This window comes from Panthera onca, chromosome C2 (assembly GCF_046562875.1).
Source record: "Panthera onca isolate mPanOnc1 chromosome C2, mPanOnc1 haplotype 2, whole genome shotgun sequence".
Classification (NCBI taxonomy): Eukaryota; Metazoa; Chordata; class Mammalia; order Carnivora; family Felidae; genus Panthera; species Panthera onca.
The window spans coordinates 128921396-128942282 of NC_138347.1; the positions used below are offsets into that span (position 1 = coordinate 128921396).

Below are 20887 nucleotides of genomic sequence, written 5' to 3' on the forward strand. Positions count from 1 at the left end.
CTTCATATTTCCTCTCTGTAGGGCTTTGAGGCCCACAAAGATCAGGGCTATACCCTCTCTGGGAGCATCCCAAATGGGAATTAGAGGAAATCGTGTTAGTAGAGCAAGATTGGTGACTTCAGTGGTTTCCATTGGCCTGGACAAGGTAAGTAAAGAAGGGATCTTATGGGAAGGGAGTCCTCAAGAGCTCTCAAGGCCTTGGAGAGCTGACAGTGCTTACTGGTTGGTGTGGGCATGAGATGGCAGTCCAGCCTGACCAGGTCCCCACAGCCACAGGCAGCATGGTGCCCACTGGAAGTTTCTGGGGGCCTCACAGAAGGGTCTAAGGTGCAGCCTGGCTCCTGGGTGTGCAGTCTTGGCTCCCCATTTGTAAGAGGAGAGATTGAACTAGAAGGTCTCAAAGTCCTTTCCAGCTTCCCAAGTCGTATGATTCTTGATTGCTGCCCATGTTTGGTAAGGACATTAAATGCCTTTGGCAAAAGGCTCTCCAGTATGACACAGTGCCAGGCTTATCCAGGAATCAGGCTCCAGGAGTCATGACACAGGAGGGACACATCCAAGGTGGGGGTGACACTGTCTTCTGTGAGACAGAATAACCTTTGTCCTGCTAAAGAGAGCCACACCCTGGGGACCCCAGGCCTGAGGCTGAGCACAAAGCACTTCAGGCTGGTAAGCCTGGGGTTTGATCCTGGATCCCCCTTATGCAACTGGGGGATTCCTCCAGGAATTATGGCATTGGTCTCCATGCACAGCTCCCTGCCTGTTACCCATAGAGGACAAAGAATGGTTCCCCATGAGTGGATAGTGTCCTCTTCCACCTAGGAAGGGCTGCTTGCAGGACAGGAAGCCCACACTCACCTTTCTGTCACCTCCACTCACTCTCAAAAGGCCTGGGAGAAAGGCCAGCCTCGGAGGCCGGCTGGTGGAACCCGGAGACTGGGGTGGTGGTAACCGGCATGCTCTCTCATTGCAGGGAACAGCAGCCGCTTCCAAGCTGAGCTCTGTCAGAAGCACTGGCAGGACCTGCCCCCCAGTAAGTGCCACAGCACTGCCCGGGACTCCCGGAAGGAGACCAGCAGCATGTGGGGTCTCATGGTGGTCGCCCAGCTGCTGGCAGGCGTTGGGACGGTTCCCATTCAGCCATTCGGGATCTCCTACGTGGATGACTTCTCTGAGCCCAACAACTCACCCCTGTACATCTGTGAGTCACAAGCTTGAGGAAGGCTGTGGGGAGGGGCCCAGTCCTGATGTGGCACTCCTTCAGGCCCTGAGGGACTGAATTGAGGCCTAACCCTCTTTGTGCCACAACACAGCAAATGAGGGCAGAGCTTTGGGGAGCAAATAGATCTGGTTTGAAGGCCAGCTCTGTTAATCTACCAGATGTGTGATCCTGGGCAGGTGGCTGGGCCCCAGGGCCCCAGGTTCCTCACCTACAGAACAGGGCCAATAGTATCTGTGCACTGGGCAGCTGTGGGATTACATAAGTAATGTATATAACCACTGAGCCGCATGCTGGGCACACGGCAGCTCCTTTATCAGCCCCGTAATGTTATTGTCCTGTCCTCCAGGCACGGGCCGGGGTACACATGTCTTCTCAAACCGTCCACTTAGGGGCAGTTTGGCTTCAAAGAAGCAAAAGCAAAGCAGATAACAGATGACCATCTGACAGCCCCATCCTTCCCTTAGAGCACGGCACATTGAGCATTCTCAGGGCCCACATCCCAAAGCAGACAGGGCACACCCACCCACTTGGTGGCCCCACAGCTCCTGCATTTGCAGGAAGCTTCACCCACCAGCACCCCCAGCAGCAAACTTTAAATGCTGAGGAGGCTTTTCCTCTCGGCAAGTGGATCTCTCTGGCAGCTGGCTGGAGGAGAAACAGTTTTGGTTGTGCACATCCTTGAGGGATTCTGGTCTTGTCTATGGGAAATGGCTTCAGTGTGGACTTGTCAGGGCCAGGGGACAGATTCCTGACATCTCAGGAATCCCTCAGCTAGGGAAAGAACCTGGTACCCTTTCAGTCTCCTCAGCCTCCTTTCTCTGCTCCCGTTTCCAGCCATCTTATTTGCCATCTCTGTATTCGGACCGGCTTTCGGGTACCTGCTGGGCTCCGTCATGCTGCAGATCTTCGTGGACTACGGCAGAGTGGACACAGGTGAGTGTGGGCGAGGATGCCCATTCCATCACCGGTTCCACGAAGCAGCCTCCCAAGCCCCAGACAGTCGAGGAAAAAATGAAACTTCAACTCCAGATGCTCAGGACTCCTCTTTCACTCACTCATTCACTCCTGCAGAGCCTCAGCCAGCCAGCCAGAAGCAGACAGCACACCTCCTCTTCCCAGGCTGGGCTGGAAAACACACTTTCTGTCCTCAAGAAGTTTGTAACAGGACACCTTGAGACCTGGAGCAGGGCCTCAGGTGTTGCTAACACAGCTGCCCGTCTTGGTGGTGGTATTAAAAATAGTTTTATGGGGGTGGCACCTGGGTGGCTCAGTCAGTTCGGCTCAGGTCATGATTTCATGGTTCGTGGGTTTGAGCCCTGCGTCTGGTTGTGTGCTCACAGCTCAGAGCCTGGAGCCTGCTTTGGATTCTGTGTCTCCTTCTTTCTTTCTGCCCTTCCTCCCACTCGTGCTCAGTCTCTCTCTCTCTCCAAAAAAAAAAAAAAAAAATAGTGTTATGGTTCTTTGATTCTAAGATGGTTTTGATTGTTTAAAAAAAAAAAAAGATCTGATAAGAGCTGTTTTGAGGGGAAAAAAACCAAGCAGTACACAAAATATACACATGGATTATGAGTCACATCCAGAAGGGTATAACATCGTGTTTAACTCTGTGGGCATTGGTAGTAGACAACCTGTGTCTAATGCTGATTCCACTTCTCACTGGCTGAGTGCTCTCTAGCAAGTGTCTTTATCTTTCTGTGCCTCAGTTTTCTCATCTGTAAGATGGGGCTAGTGATAGTAAAATAGAGTCGTTGTAAGGATTAGCACATGCCTGATATATATTAAGAGGTTCACAGGTGTGAGCTCTTGTTCTTCACAAAATGGTATGGACTAAATCACTGTGTATCTTAGAAAGAGAAAATACAATCCATAGACCAGGGCACAAGCACTGAGTTAACCATTCATGGAGCCAGCCCCATGATGAATCCTGCGAGGGCTCCTTGACTTTGTAAGCTTGTTCCATGGCACCCAGCCTCCCACAAGGCAGGGAGGGCCAGCACTATAACAGAGGGGCAGGCGAAGTGCTTTGGAAGCTCCAAGCAGGCAGGAGACAGTGCTACTTTCTGAGGTGGGCAGGGAGGGCTTCTCAGGCAGCTGATGTCTGCGTCAAGCCCCACTGATGGGTGGGATTTCTGCAGGTAGTACTGGGAGGGAAGGCCCTCCAGGTGGAGAAAAACTCGTGGACAAAGCCAAAAGGTGGAATGTGTGTGGGGTGTGAGGGTGATACATAAAGTTCCTGCCAGCCAGAAGATATGGCTGGAAGGCAGGTCTGAGCCAGACCCTCAGGAATAATGCTCTCAACAGTTCTTCACACACAGATCAGGGTCTGCCCATCTCACAAAGAATGTAGACAGGCATTAAACCTGCCATGCTGCCAGAGTCCACAGACTCCTGTTCCTGGGGACCATCAGACCGTGATGCCTTCCTTGCGGTATCTCCTGCCTTGACTTCACATGATGGGGAAAAGCTAGGGGGAGCTTTCTGCCTCAGGGTCAAGCCATCTTTGCCCTTTTACTGGCACTTGCTGAGTTGATTCTTGCCTCTTATTGCCCCAAAAGACTAGCAGCTGAGCTCTCAGTACCAGGGACAGTGCCTAGAGATGTCTGTCATTGTTTGGCTGAGGGCCATACTGCTACCTTCTCCTTCCCTCTATGCCCCTGTAGTTTCTTTACAAAGAGAAACACAATGGCAGACTCTCAGATGCAGATGGGAGACCTGCCAGGAAAACCATTTCCTTTGGAGGCTAAGGAGCCCACTCTGATGATGGTTGTTCCTTCAGGCTCCTCCTAAGGACTATGGGGACTCCTTTCTTAGGGTCAATAAAGTTGGGAAGCAGTAGCACTCAGTGGTTAAGAATGGTTAAAATTGAGCAATCAAATGGCACTCACTAGCCTTAACCTTGCACCAGGGCAAGGTTGACTTCTCTGGTCCTCAGTGTTCTGATTGGTTAGAGGAGAATGGATGCAGCCTCCTTTGCTATTATTCCTACCAGGGGTTGGGAATAAAATAAGGTGAGGCCAAGGTTCTGATTCCTTCAGCCTGGGGATTCTCTGATGCTCTCCTTTATGCAGAGTGGCCGCTATGCTCTGGAGACCAGATGGCCTGGAGAGGGAATGTTGTCTTGACCCAGGTTCTAGCTCATGGCTTATCTCTTCTCTATCATGGGAGGAAAGTTCCCTTGATCAGAGGCCCTCATTCCAGTTAAGTGAGATTCCGTATTCATCCAGAAAACATTTGTTCCCTTTGCTTTCTCTCCAGCTGCAGTTAACCTGAGCCCCGGAGACCCCCGGTGGATTGGAGCTTGGTGGCTCGGGCTGCTCATCTCCTCAGCCTCCTTGGTTCTCACCTCTTTCCCCTTTTTTTTCTTTCCTCGAACAATGATCAGAGAAGTGGAGGTAAGGTTCTGAGAACCCCTGACTCTACCTATAGAACTTCAAGAAAGGGAGGTGGGGATCAAATTAAACTGAACTGAGAAGCTGCAGCAATTTATGCAAATTCTGCATGAAATCTAAATGAGTTGCATGATACAGGACTTCTCAAAGGCTTTAGGTGAGAGTGCTGGGAATTCCCTAAAGATGGGTTCTCACCAGTGTCCCCTTACCACTTCAACACCTCAGGTATCAGGACAGCTTCAGGGAATGTAGTTTGGGAAACTACATGAGTAGTTGAACAAATGAGTTCATCTAAACTGTGATGAAGAGTTAAGAGCTAGTAAAAGCAGAATATATGACCTGGCACCATATGAACCTGCAGGACTGAGTGGGAAGGGGGTCCCTAGAGCTAGAGAGCATAAGGGTGGCCTGAGAGTGAGCTTACTCTGAGCACTTGGACGTTCCATGTGTCTGCCAGCCCTGTCTGCTGGGAACGAAGTCAGGAAAGGATGAAAATGGAAAACAGAGAAGTCTGGTGGGGCTCTGATGTTAGGCTGAGGGTCTAAAACTTAAAGTTCTGGGGCACTGCAGTAACTGGGTGGCCAGCTGGGTTGAAGGTCAGGGAGTCAGGGAGGAGTGAAGGCTGACCATCTGAAAAAGCCGGTGTAGAGACAGGGGATGAGACCGAGCACCGGGGCAGTGGTTGCTGGACAGCTGAGGCAAGGGCAGGCAGAGATATTCTTGGAGGGGGTGCCAAGGACTCAGCAGTGAGCCAGACTGGAGGAGAAGAGGGACCGAAGTTAGCATCAAGGTTCTGAGCCAAAGCTCCACATTGGGCAGTGAGATGTAGGCCCCCGTGTGGGAGGAGGAACAGGGGTAGGAGAGCCTTCGCTTGTCTTGGGGAAGAGTTTTGGAGGTTGGCAGTACATCGTGGTGGTTCTGGAGTCAGGCAAACCTGAGTCTGAGTCCCGGTGTGTCACTTAAAACCTTGCCAAGTGATCTTGGACAAGCTTCCTCGTGTCTAAGTTTCCTTTACAATACTGGAGATAGAGCACCTGTCTCAGAGGAGGCCATGAGGAGTGACAGTGCATGTGGCATGCTGGGCATGGTGTCCGATGTGGACTAAGCACTCAGTGCATGGGAGCTCCCATGCCTGGTAGTGTGTTCCCCTGGGGGGCCGTGCACACCTGTGTAGGGGTGCAGAGCTGCAGCTGACGAGTTCATAAGTGGTAGGCGAGCTCACTGAAGTGGTATGAACAGAAAGCATGGGCCAGGGGCCGGGACCAAGCCTTGGTTGAGCAGGACTCAACTCTGGGCCCGGAAGGAAGCAGTGACTCCATAGGGGAGATAGAAAGAAAGAGCTGGAAACAGAGGTCATTCTAGACCAGTGTATCCCAGAAGCCTGCAGCCCCTGGAATCTGAGGACAGGGAAGAAGTGCAGCCACGACAGAGAGACAGGGAGTGAGATCTGATCAGATACCTTTTGGCATCAGTCAAGGGAAAGTTAGAGGTGATAACATGCTCAGAGGTATTTCAGGAGGCATTGGCATAGATGTGTTCTGGCCGGCAGCCACAACTCTGGGTCCAGTAACATGCAGGTGGTGTTCGTTTCAAGAGAGCATTCTCTGGGTGCCCTCCCACACCCACACCCACACCCACACCCACACCCACACCCACACCCACACACACCTGGGGTGGGCAGCTCACTGCTGCCCATCCCTGAGCCACCGAGACCAGAAGGGTCAAGGGCCCAGGGAAGGGTCACGACAAGGAGCCTCGGACATTAACATTTACCTCCTTCGCTGCCTTCAGAGGTCTCCTGCCATAGTGGACGAGGCAAGGAAGATGGACGAGGTCAAGCCAAGAAGCTCCCTGCTGGATTTCATTAAACGTAACTGACTGACATGGCAAAGCCCTGGAGGTGGTGGGGGGGGGTCTGTCTTGAGGGAGGTTCAGGGGGTACCCCAGCCCATGTGGTGTTGTGTGTGGTGAAGGTCAGTAAGAACAGGTGGTCTGTAACTGGCCCATCTCCCAGGAGAGGTTCTGCCAGGGGTCCTGGTGACTGCTTCTTTGCAGGTCTCAGGAGACTCAGATTTAGCAGTCAGCCCTGCCTCCATGGTCTGGCCCGGTGTTCTCTCCCCTCCTTTCACATGGAGGTGGCTGTCATGTGAGGAGAATGTTCCTGGTGTTAGTCCTATTTCTATCCAGCCTCCGCCTGATATCCTGTAGGCATGTCCTCATTTTACTTAGCCTGTGAGTATGTTGAGTGGGAGTCGAGCGGCTCTGTGCCCCCAGACTGGCCACTGAACACTTTGGTGCCTCAGATTTGCCATGAGAAAGAGAGGAGAGCTGCCTGGAGGAGGAGGAAGGGCAGTGACCTAGTATCAAGGTACCCCTGGGATGACTACCACGAAGGCCTGGCCCCTGACAGCCGTCTGATTACAGGGTTTCCCCGCATCTTCCTGAGGTTGCTGATGAACCCGCTCTTCATGCTGGTGGTCCTGGCCCAGTGCACCTTCTCCTCTGTCATTGCCGGCCTCTCCACATTTCTCAACAAATTTCTGGAGAAGCAGTATGGTGCCTCCGCAGCCTATGCCAACTTCCTCATCGGTGAGTCCAGAGGGTGAGGGCGCTGTAGGAGCTAGGGGGCCTGCCTGAAGGAGAGGCTGGGCCCTCTGCCGCCCATACAGGATGGGTGAGGCCAGACCGGACACAGATAAGAGCCAGAAGAGGACTGTGGCCCTGGGGAAAGAATTTTAAGGACACTTTTCCTGGTTAGCCATCTAGAAGGTCTTTGGCAGATCTCTGGGGCCCCTATAATTCCAGGCAGGGAGAGTCAGAGGCTGGGGTCTGCCTTCCTTTCCATCAGAGGGGCTGGAAGCCTAAGGGCTTCTCAAAGGCCCTGACATCATCTGGGGCAACAGAGGAAAGAGAAAGGTGTAATTTGGGACTAGGCAAAATGCCTCCTGGTTTTTTCCCTTCTTCACCAAGGACTTGAATACATTCGCCTGGGTAAGGAGTATGTGGCCCAGTGATTCTCCACCCTGGCTGCACTTTAGGACCCCCTGGACAGCTTTAAAAAGTACAGATACCCAGGCCCCACCCTCAGTCAATGAAAGCAGAATCTCTGGGTGGGGCCCAGCATTGGTATTTTTTGCCAATTGAGATTGAGAATCACTGATGTGGTCCCAACCAAGTACCGAAGTGAATTATTGAGCCCAGTCCACAGGTGAGCTTGACCATAGGGATGTGGCAAGGTGGCCAGGGCCTCACCCCTCTAGCTTTCAGGCACCAACCGGCACATCAGGCAGGGAGCACCACTGTGTGACTCATGTGGTCACAGTGAGGGTGCAATGAGGGGCCAGGTAATGAAAAGCACTTACTAAATGCACATTCAACCCACACCCCTGTGACTGCAAGGGCCCCATTTATTTCTGTATCCTTTGCACAAGCAGGACAATCTGCTACATCAAGAGAACTCTGTAGATGTGTCTGGCAACAGTAAGCGCTGAATTAATGTCAGCTCTTACCACAGCATTTGAATGTATCAAATGTCCCTCCAGGTAGTCGTGTCTCCTTGTCCATGGCTCAGCTCAATGTCTGCGGCTCCTCACAAGACTCCCAGTCCTGTACACCCAGACCAGCTTCTCTTTACCTGTAGGTGCTGTAAACCTCCCTGCTGCGGCCTTGGGGATGCTGTTTGGAGGAATCCTCATGAAACGTTTCGTTTTCTCTCTGCAAACCATTCCCCGCGTGGCTGCCACCATCATCACCATCTCCATGATCCTCTGTGCCCCTCTCTTCTTCATGGGATGCTCTACCCCCACTATAGCGGAGGTCTACCCCCCCAGGTAATGGGAATGAGAGGTGAGAAGATCCCCTTCACTGAGGCCAGAGCCTGGATCTGGCTGCCGTGAATCTTCCTTTCTGCTTCCTCAACTCCTCTCTTCTCTCCTTTCCGCTTTTGATCTAATCTCCTGTGTGGCAACTTAGAAAATGAGGCCTTGAATAATATGCTCAATTATGAAAAGAAATCAGAGAGTCCTACTGGGTCACCAGCAATCAGGGTCAGAGTTCTGTCTTTTGTTTTGTTTTGTTTTGTTTTGTTTTGTTTTTAAGAAGTACCAAAAACTGGTTAATTTGGTTTCAGGATGAATCTGTAGGGCTGTGAGCCTCAGGAACCAGGAAATAAGCTATGTTTAGCATCAGCTCTGTGCCAGCTACAATTACAAAGTCTCCTTGAGCTGCTGAAGAAAGATGAGAGAAGGGGACTTGAAAAGATCTGGGAAAGAACAATGAAAGTGATGGCAGACTCAAACAAAATTAGGGCAGGTGAGGAAGAGGGCAGGTAAAGTACACCTGTCAGTTTGCATAAAGCAACCTGGTCCTAAGTTTTGAATCTGGTGTCATGTTCAGGAAGAGCTTTAGGGGCCTGTGAGGGAAGGGTGCTGAACAAAGAGCATTTGTTTTTACCTGAGTGCCCCTTCCAACGACTTCTTTTACATTTTGCCTAACAAGGTTGCGACGTTTGGACATACTGTACCTTTCTGTCTTGGTGTTTTCTCTTTTTCTCTGAAATTACCTCTTCTGTCTTTGGTGGGTGAAGGAGGGAAGGGAGGGCTGCTCAGGGCGGGGACCCCCCACCACCACCACCAGGGTGCGTTGTTCTGCAGGCTGACTGTGGATTGAGAGGGGCCGAGAGAGCTTGGAGCCCCTGGGCTGCTCTCAGTGGGTGTTTTTAAATTTTTTTTTTTAACGTTTATTTATTTTTGAGACAGAGAGAGACAGAGCATGAACAGGGGAGGGGCAGAGAGAGAGGGAGACACAGAATCTGAAACAGGCTCCAGGCTCTGAGCTGTCAGCACAGAGCCCGACGCGGGGCTCGAACTCACAGACCGCGAGATCATGACCTGAGCCGAAGTCGGACGCTTAACCGACCGAGCCACCCAGGCGCCCCTCAGTGGGTGTTTTTAGCACAGGGCTCTGTCATCAGACTGGGGAGAGTCTGGCACAGCCCTTTGTAGCTGGGGAAAGTTACTTGTCTCATCTGCAGTTTTCTCATCACAGAAACAATGGAATTAATTGAAGAGTTGTCATGATGGCTGTGTGAAAAGCCGTGAGCATGGTTCCTGGCACATAAGAGGCACCCCATTACTGTTAACTATCAGTGGTGTCATTGTTTTAGCAGCCCCCTGGCTTGTGGTTTGTCAGCCTATGCCGACCCTCCCCAGAGACGATCATGAACATCAGATGTGGCGGGGGGGGGGGGGGTGAGAATGGTGAGGTCAGCTGGTGAAACCCCCTTGGGTGCAGCACAGGGGGTGGAGCGACCTAGGCAATGTCTCCATAGACCCAGAGACTGGAGCCCTCTCGACCCCAGATTGCCTCAAGGAGCCCCAGCCTTCCCTCGGCCTGAGCACAGATGAAGGAGAAGGGAAGGGAAATATTGCCTGTGACTTTGCGTAGCACCTGCCGTCTCTTTCATCAGAGTCCTGGCTGGTTGGGTGTCTTGACGTCCTTCTTCAGTGTGGGGTTTGCTGACCATGCCTTGCTGAGCTGCACCTGGTGATGCCATGAGCCCTGATCAGGCAGTCAATTCACCATCAGCTCCAATAAGCATCATTCAGGTCCCAGGGTGGCGCTGGCCCAAGACAGAGACGCACAGGCACACTAAACAGGCGGGAAACTCACACTGGGCTGGCGTGAGGAGACTTTTCTTTGGTCTTGCTTTGTTTGATTCCCCATTTCCTGTTTTGCTGGCAGGACATCAAGTCCTATACATCCGCAGCCTCCTGCCTGCCGCAAGGACTGCTCGTGCCCAGATTCCATCTTCCACCCGGTCTGCGGAGACAATGGAGTGGAGTACCTCTCCCCATGCCACGCCGGCTGCAGTGAGATTAACGTCAGCTCGGTAGCCTCCAAGCAGCTGGTAAGGGTGGGAGAAGCCCTGTGGGGTCTCTGTGCTTAGCATGTGCCCTCGCAGACCACTCCTAGGCTCCAGGATGGGCAGACTGCCACCCGCCCCACACTCATTCCCAGCCTCTGGCCTCTGGGCCACACCCGCTCTCTCTCCACCTCCCCTTCCCTAAGGTCATGACCAGATGCCTACAGCCCAAAGTCAATTAAAGATTGGCCGATGTTCAACAGATTCACATTCCTGAGGCCTAACAATGCTCAGAGCAGAAACAAGCCAAAGAACTGCTTCAGCTGAGGCCTTTGAGCCTCATCCCGAAGGATCCTAATGGGCATCCTGGATCCTGCATACTGGCTGTGTGGAAAGCCACAGAGGCAGGCCTAGATAAACTGAGGGCAGAGGATCTTCTGTGATGTGGCCCCAGAAGGTTAGAGCTGGAAGTGTGACCTAGGGCATTCAGTGGAACCTGTCAGCCCCTACATGTGGCCACACAACTGACCTGAAGTCCTGAGCTATTTAGGGACAGATCTGGGACTAGAACCCAGGACCCGGCCTCAGTCTGGGACACATCTGTTCAAGGTCATATATCTCCTCACCACCAGCCTTCCAGTGGTGCAACCCACATTCACTATGCCCACCTGGCAAGGCTCTAATAGCCCTCTGAGTGCTATGCTTCCTGGATTCTAGGGTCATTCAGCAGCAAACCAAGTCAAGACATTTGTTCAGTTATTCAACAAATATTTAGTGAATATCCAGCATGGCCACAGAAGTTGAGGATTCAGCAGTGAACCCATCAGACAAGGTGCCTGCTCTCACTGAGTTTGCATTCTATCAAATAAATGCACAAGATAGTTTTAGAATGTAATCCATGCCCCCAAGAGACTTAATGGACAGAGAGTGTCTGGGGGCCTCCCTGAGGAGGTGACATTAGAACTGAACAACCAGAAGAGGAAGACCCTAGAAAGTCCTGGAAGTGAGGCATTCCAGGTAAAGAAACAGCAAAAGCAACGCCCTAGGGCATGACCTAGCTGGGTGCAGGAGAAAGCAGAGAAGGCCAGGGTTGGTGCTGAGAGGCATGTCACACATAGGCCAAGGCTGGACAGGCCAGGCCTAGGATTTGGATCTACCTTTTCCTAAAAGCAATGGAAAGTCTGTTCAGTTCTGCTAAAGATGCCCGAAGGAAAAGCATATGCCTCATTCCTTTAAGCCTGTGTGGAAGGCATGGACAAGGCTAGCCCCACTTAGCATCATCCTCTGAGAGCACAGGGCAAGGCTGCTCCCACAGCCACCTCTGTGGGCAGGTGGAGGACAAGGAGTGCAGACATGATGCTCTCTTCATTGCCTTCTAGTCAAATGAGTCTGTGGTGGCTTCTGTGGTTTCCTTATCTTTATTTACTTACCTCTGACTCATCTGCTTCCAGAAATCATCTTGACAGGTTTCCAATAATTACACAGAGCCATTAGCATAATATCAAGAACAGACGGTAAATTACAAAGGGAAAAGATCTATGTTAAAAAAAAAAATCCAGACTGAGGGAACTAATAGCCATACTGCACATAACTTATTTCTGAGCTTCCTGGCAGCCAAAACAAAGAAGGTGTGTAGTTCCTGCTGTCTGCCAGAAGGGGGCATACTAGCTCCTTAGTTCTGGTCCTAGCCTTGTAACTGCTATGACACTTAAATGGTCATAGGCTAGTCCATCAGATGCTGTGAAAGGTAAGGTGAAGACCACCTGTCACGGGCAGTGGCCACCAAGGGCAGTCTTACAAGAGCGCTGAACCATCTGGACTTGCAGATTTGAGACAGGGACCTCCTTCGCTAGAGGCCTTCACAGACAGGAGGAGTTCCGCTTAGGCAGAGGCCTAACAGATGAAGAGCTCAGCGGATTCAGCTGGGTTCCCACTGCTGTCTCCTATTTATACCTTTCTTACCTTCCGTGCAATAAGCACACAAACTGCAAGAACAACCACCCACGAAACCACTGCTGCTGGGCACAGGCCAGCCTGGCCCTGAAGAGAGCCCTCCCAGCCCCTGGTCCCAAGCTGGGTAGGCCTTGCCTGGCAGTGGGATCCTGCATGTCCTGATGTGAGTGGAACCGCTGGAGGGGCCCAGCCCATGCTAGACGACCGGTTTTGGTGAAGATGGTTTTGATTGCCCAAACAGAGGTCAGAGGTGGTATCCATGGGGCACCTTGAACCCCTCACCGGGTCTGCTCTCCAGCCTCCACATGCAGCATCGCCCAGCTCCCCAGGGCAGAGCTGTCAAAACTTGAGGGGCTCTTAGGCTAGAGCTGGTGCAAGCGTTTGTCATGTGTGGAGGCCAAATAATAACAGCAGATTTCCCCCTCCCCTCTCCCTCTCCTTCCCAAGACCTATTTGAACTGCAGCTGTGTGACCGGGGCGTCCTCTTCAGCCAAGACAGGATCATGCCCCATCCCCTGTGCCCACTTCCTGCTCCCGGCCATCTTCCTCATCTCCTTCGTGGCCCTCATAGCCTGCATCTCCCACAACCCGCTCTACATGATGGTTCTGCGGTGAGTGCGCCTCTCCTTCCCCATGCTGCCTGCTTCTGCCTCTCCTTCCTTTCCCTCAGAGTCCTTTGAACGCCAATCTGCAATGCTCTTTGGATGATGTGGGATGGTAATACTAACACAACAATGCCGGGGCCCTGCCGAGCCAGACTCGGTGCAGAGCCCCTCACTGTGCTGCCTCAGTCTGTCTCAGGGCACCCATGTGCCCTGTTGGCACCTCCACTCTGCACTGAGAGACCCCAGCCCTGGGAGGGCAGAGCCATGAACAGTTAAGTCCTGATGAAGCCGGGCTGCCTGGTTCCATGCTGTGGAAATGCCTGTAGATTCACTCATATTTAAATCCTGGAAGAACTGAGAAGAAGGAGGAGAATTGAGTTAGATGCGCAAAATCAAGGAAGAAAAATGTGAAAAGTTTTTCCAGAGACAGAATGAAGGCTATGAGGAAGAATGAAAATAAGAAAAGCCCAGTGTGTGAGGAGCCAGGACCAAGTTCTCCAGTCAGAAGGGAGAAGCTGGCCAAGGTGGGAGGGGAGGACAGAGGTGTTCCATTACAGTGGCGGTGAAATGTCTCTGAAGTTTTAGCAGGGAACTGACCCTTCCTTCACCTCATCCTCTGCAAAAGGGAAAACAACATTTCAACCAAGTTCACCTAACCCACCCCTGCCCGCCTCTTTCCTGTCCTCACCCACCTTGAAAGAAGAAAGGGAAAAACACAGGATTTGGATGCCCATCGCTGGGATCAGAGACCCAGCTCTGCCATGCGTTGGCTGAATGCCAACCTCACCGAGCCTCAGTTTCCTCATTTATGAAAAGAGGTTAATGATAATTGACAGGAAAGGACTGGTGTTAGGATTACCTGGTAAATTGCCTTGTAAATATAAGGTATCCTACATATTAGTTAATTATCACTATTAACCAAACTCTAAGAATCATTAACAGGTAGCTAGGTGCCAATGACCTATTTTTCCCAAAAGTCTAGGAGATGAAGAACAGAAGCAGCCGCTTGTCAGGACCTGGGATTTTATCCTAATTATAAGTTAGCTTGCAAACTACCAAGCTCCTGTTTTTGTTACTGTTTCAAGAATGCTGGCAGAAGACAGGAGACTCCTGGTTCAAAGATAAAGGACTATTACTCACAGCACAGTAAGGAGCGTGAACATCATTTATCCTTGTGTCCCACATCCCATGGGGTGACCTGGAGCACCCAGGTGTATGTTTCACATGCAGTGAGCTTATGACACAGTGAGGAACACTGAGCTTGAGAGAGGCACAGCTATATAGACCAAGACTGCTCTTTGTCTAGGGGAAGATTTTACCCCATGCCTCCAGGTTGCTCATTGCAACCACCATCCTGAGAAATGGCACAGAAAAAGAGCAGTCAGAATCTTGTGTTCTTAGCATATTCCACAGGAACGTGTGGGGATGCTCAGAGCCAGAGCATTTTGCTTCTCCCAATACCATCAGTACCCTCTTTCTACCACTCCCCACCCTGTGCATTCCAAGCATGAGTACTTTCACCTGAGGCCCCTGGGTGGGGTTACCTCTTGCACCAGGACCAGATGGGCCGTGGAGGACCCTCTAACCCTGAGAAAGATCTGTGGGTGGCCAGGATGAGGAGAGGGAACAGGATAAGGAAATTTCACAGGGAAGTCCCTGAGCAGTCTGCCTCCCAGAGGACTACAACAAGCCTTAGGGATAGGGAAGATGTGGAGAAGGAGTGTCATTTCAACCACAGGATGGGCTTTCCTAGGAAACCTCTCCCTTCTAAGTCTGGCAGGAGCTGAAGCGAAATTGAAGAGGCCCCAGGACCCCAAAATTGTTTAAAGATAAATCCCACTGGGAAAGATGGGAAAACGGATGCTATTTAGCGTGGAGAAGGTGAAGCTTAAAGATAACTTTGTAGGTGACCCAACTGTTGTTTGTACCCTGACCCCCAACTAGGCATGGAAATACAGGCTGGGAGGGAAGCTTCACCAGAAATGTGGAAGGAGAGAATGGGCAGAATGCCAGAGTTAATTCACCTCCAATGGCAGCAGACACCATAAGAGGCTCAAGTTGTCCATCAGAAGGCAAACTGGGGTGCCCAAGCCCCATTCAGTTCAGAATCTAGGGGAGTCTGCCCAGGGAGAATGACCAAGACTTATGAATTGGGCCACTGGAGGGACCTATAGGCATAAAGGGAGCATCCATTAGATTGAGATTTGAGGCACTTTCCACTGGGGGGTCCCAAGTGGCTGTCTTTTTCCCCTGCTGCACCCCATGAGTACTCTTTTCACTGGGCCTTCCTTCAGAGGAACCGGAAGAGGGTCCCATTCCACTCTGCTGGCAGGACTGTAGGGACAGAACAAAACGTGTGCAGAGACCTGGAGATTAGTTCTGACTTCCCTTCCTTGATGTCCCCTCGGCCCCGAATGCCCTTCCCCCACAGATACCCACCCAGGAGTGTGGGTTTTCAGAGCACAGAGAAGCCTGATGCCTCTTCAGGCCACCTCCTGGCTCCCCACCTTGTGGATGGGGTGTCCTCCCTTTCTGCCCCACGCCCAGCTGGGATGGCAGGGCCTGGCAATACAACTGACAGATAGCTTCCCCATCTCTCTCTGAATCTCCTTCCTCAGCCAAACATTCATCCCCTCTTGAGGGAAGAAGGGTAGGGGTAAGACTGGCTACATAATCTGTAGGATCCAGTGCAGAATGAAAATGGGAGGCTCCTGGTTCCAAAATTATTGAGAATTTCAAGACGGCCGCAGCAGACCGTTAAACCAAACGTGGGGCCTTTCTGAGGGTGGGGGCCTGGGAGGCTGCACAGGCCACACGCCCAGGAAGCTGGCCCCAGGGAGAGGATTCTTTTCGTTGCACACAGAAGCCTACAGCCCAGGGGCCTCAATTAGACTTTCATCAGGGCTGTCTTTATTGCTATTTACACTCCATGGGAGTTGTTCAGGCCTGCTGCTCTGAACACACCCTTCCCCATCCTTCTGTCCATTCCCAGCCTTTTCTGCCCTCTGCCTCTTGGAGGGGACACTGGGCAACCCTGAAAGTCACAGGGACCAGTGGTTCTCAAATGCGAGTGTGCAACAGAATCTCGTGGAGGGCTTCCTAAAGCACAGATGGCCGGGCCCCGCTCCCAGAGGATCTGATTCTTAGGTCTGAGGTAGAGCCTGGGAATCTGCCTTTCTAACAAGTTCCTGGGGTGTGGGGAGGTGCTCATGCTGCTGGTCCAGCGATGATGCTTTGAGAACCACAGATATAAACAACAGGAGCACTTGGCTGAGGTGAATCCAGTCGGTCAGGTGGCTGTCAGGCCACTGGAGGGCAGGTTCTGGCATGCTCTGAGGTTGGCTGCCCCTGAGTGAAGGCACAGCCCTCAGTCCTCTGGCTGCTGACTTCCAATCTTCCTTTACAGCGTGGTGAACCAGGAAGAAAAGTCATTTGCCATTGGGGTACAGTTCTTGCTGATGCGCCTGCTGGGTAAGTGTCTGCGATGCCCCCTTCCTTCCTGGGGAGTGGCACCAGGCATCTGAGGGCTGTGAAGTGCAGGTTGGGGCTGCAGGAAGCCCTCTCTCATCTCTGCTGTGAAGAGAAGCTGTGCATAATCAAGCATCAGCAAAGGCCAAGACCCTATATGGACGGTTTCCCTGTTCCTTGAGGTTAGGAAAGATTCCATCTATGGCATTAATTCCAAACAAAACCATGTAAGAAAAATGAAAAGTGGACACAGCTGAGAATACCTAATAAAGAATTGAAGGCAGGTATTTTTTCATCTCTCTCCAAGAACTGGCTGTAGGAACAAAAACCCTGCATTCCTGTCCCAGAACAGCAGCTGAGCCCAGCCCTGGCTTCCCTCCCATTTTACAAAACTCCCTCCCTTGCCTCTATGCAGCAAATATTTCTCATTGAGGTGGGATGGGGGGGGGGGGGAGCCTCTGCCGACAAGCCCTGCCCACGCTCCAGCAGCCCAGAGCCCACCCTCCGGAGGGATGGAGCTGTGAGCACAGGATCAGTAATGCTCCCCACCCCCCACCCGAGGGCAAGCTCCCTGAGGGCATGGTCTGGGGGAGGCTGGGGCATGTGTGGACCTCACTGCCCTTTCCCAGAGGCTCATGCTGGATCCTCCCTTCTTGACACATTCAGGAATTAATGTGCAGACCCTTGCAGTGACAGGTAAACCAAGTAAAGGGACTAAATTCAACTGAGTATGAAGGACCCAGTGTGTGCACACTGCAGTGGGGAATATGGCAGTTGCCCCAGAGGGACTTCAGTTGCTATGGGAGTGGACTTTCTGACCCTACATGCTGAAATCCCTTCAGGGCCCACCGTGCATTATTATCCAGGAGCCAGGCCGCGCTTGGCCCTCCATTATCGTTCTGGGGTGTATTGGTGATGTCCCTGGTGGGGCCTGCTGAGCAAGAACCTTTGAGGAATGAACCAGCCTTTTCAATGGGATTTCTCAGGCTCGGGTCACTTGCTCCCCTCCTTCCAGCACCGTGCCTTCGGACCCTCCTCCTCAGGCCTGTATTACCAGCATGGAGGATGCAGGGCAGTGGGCTCTACCCTGTCCTGGTGGCAGAGGCACTGCCATCACCACACCTCCTTGCTGTCATTTAGCCTGTCATGTATGATTCATGTATAACTTGCTCCAAAATCTCTGCTGGGAAGGAAACCCTGCATTGTGCCCAACACAGCCAGCAGCGAGGACGGGCTCTGAGGACCTTCTCCTAGCCGCCTTGAAAACAGTCACGGTCCCACTGCTCAAAGCACCTGCTGCCTTTGTTTTCTCACTGGAGCTCAGACAACTCCATCTGGAACCACAGTTAGAAAATCCAGGCTGAAGGCATTTCCATTCATCACCCATGAACACAGCCCCACTCTGGGGTGGAAAGAAGGACATGGATAAAACCCAGCAAGTTTTAAATTACCCACTGAAATTTGGTTGAAAATTTCTCTGGATTTTGTTTCTATTTAGGGAAGCATCCTTGGTGGACAATCCTTGTGGCCAGTTTCCATCCCCTGCTTAGCTGGAGACTTGGAAGTGAGCAGGGTCTGAGTAGAGAGGCTGGTTCTCAAAGGTTCCCATTATGGGTAGAGCCACAAGCAGATTTCCTCTTTCTTTCCTCCTGAAGCAGCTTCTCACAGGGCCCTAAAGACAGTCTGGAGACTGTTCTGAGGGCAGAGTTTGGGGTGTGAATCCCGGACAAGCCCCTCCCCAGTCCCAAGACTGCCTAGAACTGTAGCTAACAATACAGGAGTTATTCTGAATATTTAACACCAGGACGGCATAGCCTCTGCCTCACCACTCAGCTGTGGGGAAGTTCAGGGGGCTGGGGTAGAGGCTCTGAGCAGTCAGAGTGTGGGGGGTCTTGTGGGGGTGCTGTCTCAGCCACTGAGGCAGCCTGTTGTGGTGAAATGTGGGACCAGAGGAAACCAGGGTTCAGAGCCCAGCCCTGACCCTCCCGGCTGTGCAACGGTGAGCTAGCCATGCCCACCTTCCTCCTTCTTAAGACAAGGGTACCCACCCACCTGTGAGGATTTGAGGAGTCGATGCCCTCAGGAGGCTCCTGCCACAAGGTGGAGGTCAGCCTATCTCCACTTGGGACCAATCCAGCGTGAGAACGATGTGGTATGTCTGAGCTGGCATCATGGTGCCCTCTGTGACTCACTGCCCTGAAAGGATGGCTCAGGTCGCTTTTCTAAGCCTCTAGTGAAAGAGGAATTCATGCTTCTCGGGAAGCTATTCGGCTTTCCAAAGTCACTGTGGTTCCCAGGGCTGGGGCAGAGCTGGTCTCATTCAGGCAAACCACACAGGGGCGATGGGTGGGTGGGTGTGCTCTCCTGTCACCCAGTCGGGTGCCTCAGCCTGCAGCTCCATGTGACTGGACTCTCTCAACTCTCTTCCCACCGACACCAGCCTGGCTGCCGTCTCCAGCCCTCTACGGCCTCACCATTGACTACTCTTGCATCCGGTGGAACTTGCAGTGTTCAGGGAGGCGCGGGGCCTGTGCCTACTACAACAATGATGCTCTCCGAGACAGGTGAGGGCCCGGCAGCCCGCCTTGGGGGGCTGGAGAGGGGGGTCAGACCCCAGCCCAGAGCAGAGGGCAGCCATCTGCTGTGGCAGCTCTGGGGGGGGGGGGGGCGGGGAGGGGGCAGCCAGGCTTCTGAGGGAGGGGACTAGAGGGGCGCTGCCATGGACAGGGACCAGGGGTCACTGGTGACAGAGAGCCGTCCAGGTGATGGAGAGAGAGAGAGAGAGCCCACCAGCACACGCACACACTACTGGGAGCTAGCCCCTAGTCCACAGTCCCTCAGGAGGGGCAGCAGCAGAAAGAAGTTTGTCAAAGGGAAAGGGACTGGCTGGAGTCTGAGGCGAGGCTGTGGCTGTGGAATGATGCAGGCCATCTCCCACTGCTCTGAGAGAGGTGGCCCCACCGTGGCTCATGGCACAGGTCAAGGGCAGGTGGGCCTAACCTGCCTCAGCACCCCTTCCAGCCATCTCACCTGTTGCCCATCACCATATAGGCCAGAAACCGAGGGGAGAGTGGGCTTGAGGGGGTGGAACAGAGTCTGGAAACGGTGTCAGAGTGGCATAGAAGGCCGGGAGAGGGCTGGACCAAGAGGGCAGTGAGCAGACACCCGTCTCCTGGCTATGCTGGGAGGACCAGATGCTCCAAACTGGCTGGGGCTGCAGTGTTGTCTCTGGCCCTGGGAGCGTGGTGGGGCAGGGAGAGGGGAGCAGGGAGGGGGGCAGTGCAGGGGTGGGGAAGGACTACTGGATTGGGAACATCATGCCTATTCTCTGGGAGGCTCCTGCCCGTGGGTCAGAGAGATGAGGAAAGTGGTCCCCAGCTGGGTGGTAATGGATCCTTACCTGACAACATAGTCCCTGAGCCACTGTGGAAATGATGATGCTCTTCTCCATGGCCCTGGGACCCGGTCCACAGAGCCTCCACACCCCCTCACTGGCCCCGCCTCCTCCTGCTATACAGGTACCTGGGCCTGCAGGTGGGCTACAAGGCGCTGGGTACGCTGCTGCTCGTGTTCATCAGCTGGCGGGTGAAGAGGAACAAGGAATACAATGTGCAGGAGAAGGCTGCGGGCCTCATCTGACTCTGGATGCCCGGCCCGGCCCGGCCACTGCCCTGCTCCAGAAAGTGGACCCTGCCCCCCCAACACCCACCTGTATTCACTGTTAACACATCACTTCCTTTTTGTTTTTTAAATAAGAGAGAAACCCCAGTCACCATTTGCCTTCCCTGCCTCCTCCTCCCCCAGGATTCCTTAGGTCCACTGTGCACCTGGGCCGGATGGGCACTGAGCTGGAGGGCCAGGTCTTCTCTGGATCCTCAGGAGGCTCTCCTCAGTGCTGGATGACCACCAAAGCAGCCCCGGCCCCTCACCAGCCTTGGGAGGTGGGGGTGGTTTCCTGAGTGGAGAGAGGAAAGGCATATCTTCCCAGAGGAAAAAGGAAGAGGGCTGGATTATGATTAATGGCCAGATCCAGGCTAGAGGAGAGGAGAGCCTGGCTGTAGCCCCTTTGAGTCTCCATTCGGCATCAGCACGGAGCTCAGGAGGGGCTGGCCTCCTTCCCCTCAGATCTTTGTGTTCTGCTCTTAAAGGCCATCTTGGAAGCTGCCATGTTGGGAAGTATGGCCAGTCTCCTCTCAGTTCCCTCATCCTCAGGCACCAGAGCAGGGACCAAGAAACCCTGAGGGTGGGTCATCCAGATGCTGTTCACGTTAACTCTAGACCCTTCTGTGCTAAGAAAGCCACACCATGGTGAAGACTTGAGGAGGGCTGTGAAGTGGTCCGTAGCCCAACCTCCCACACCCACAAAGTGAGGACGAGACCACTCGAC

At 52.9% G+C, this 20887-nt stretch overlaps 1 protein-coding gene across 1 annotated transcript in view; it reads left to right on the plus strand.

Annotated features, from left to right (window-relative positions):
* SLCO2A1 (solute carrier organic anion transporter family member 2A1) overlaps nucleotides 1–20268 on the plus strand; it is an 81029-nt gene extending 60761 nt beyond the window's left edge. The window contains exons 4-14 of the mRNA XM_060638711.2: nucleotides 974–1201; nucleotides 2057–2155; nucleotides 4478–4614; nucleotides 6403–6481; nucleotides 7036–7200; nucleotides 8252–8441; nucleotides 10354–10519; nucleotides 12875–13038; nucleotides 16439–16503; nucleotides 18941–19064; nucleotides 20019–20268. Coding sequence (XP_060494694.1) covers nucleotides 974–1201; nucleotides 2057–2155; nucleotides 4478–4614; nucleotides 6403–6481; nucleotides 7036–7200; nucleotides 8252–8441; nucleotides 10354–10519; nucleotides 12875–13038; nucleotides 16439–16503; nucleotides 18941–19064; nucleotides 20019–20139 — 1538 coding nt within the window. The 3' untranslated portion in view covers nucleotides 20140–20268. The remainder of the gene's footprint in view (nucleotides 1–973; nucleotides 1202–2056; nucleotides 2156–4477; nucleotides 4615–6402; nucleotides 6482–7035; nucleotides 7201–8251; nucleotides 8442–10353; nucleotides 10520–12874; nucleotides 13039–16438; nucleotides 16504–18940; nucleotides 19065–20018) is intronic.
* Nucleotides 20269–20887: the final 619 nt, after the last annotated feature.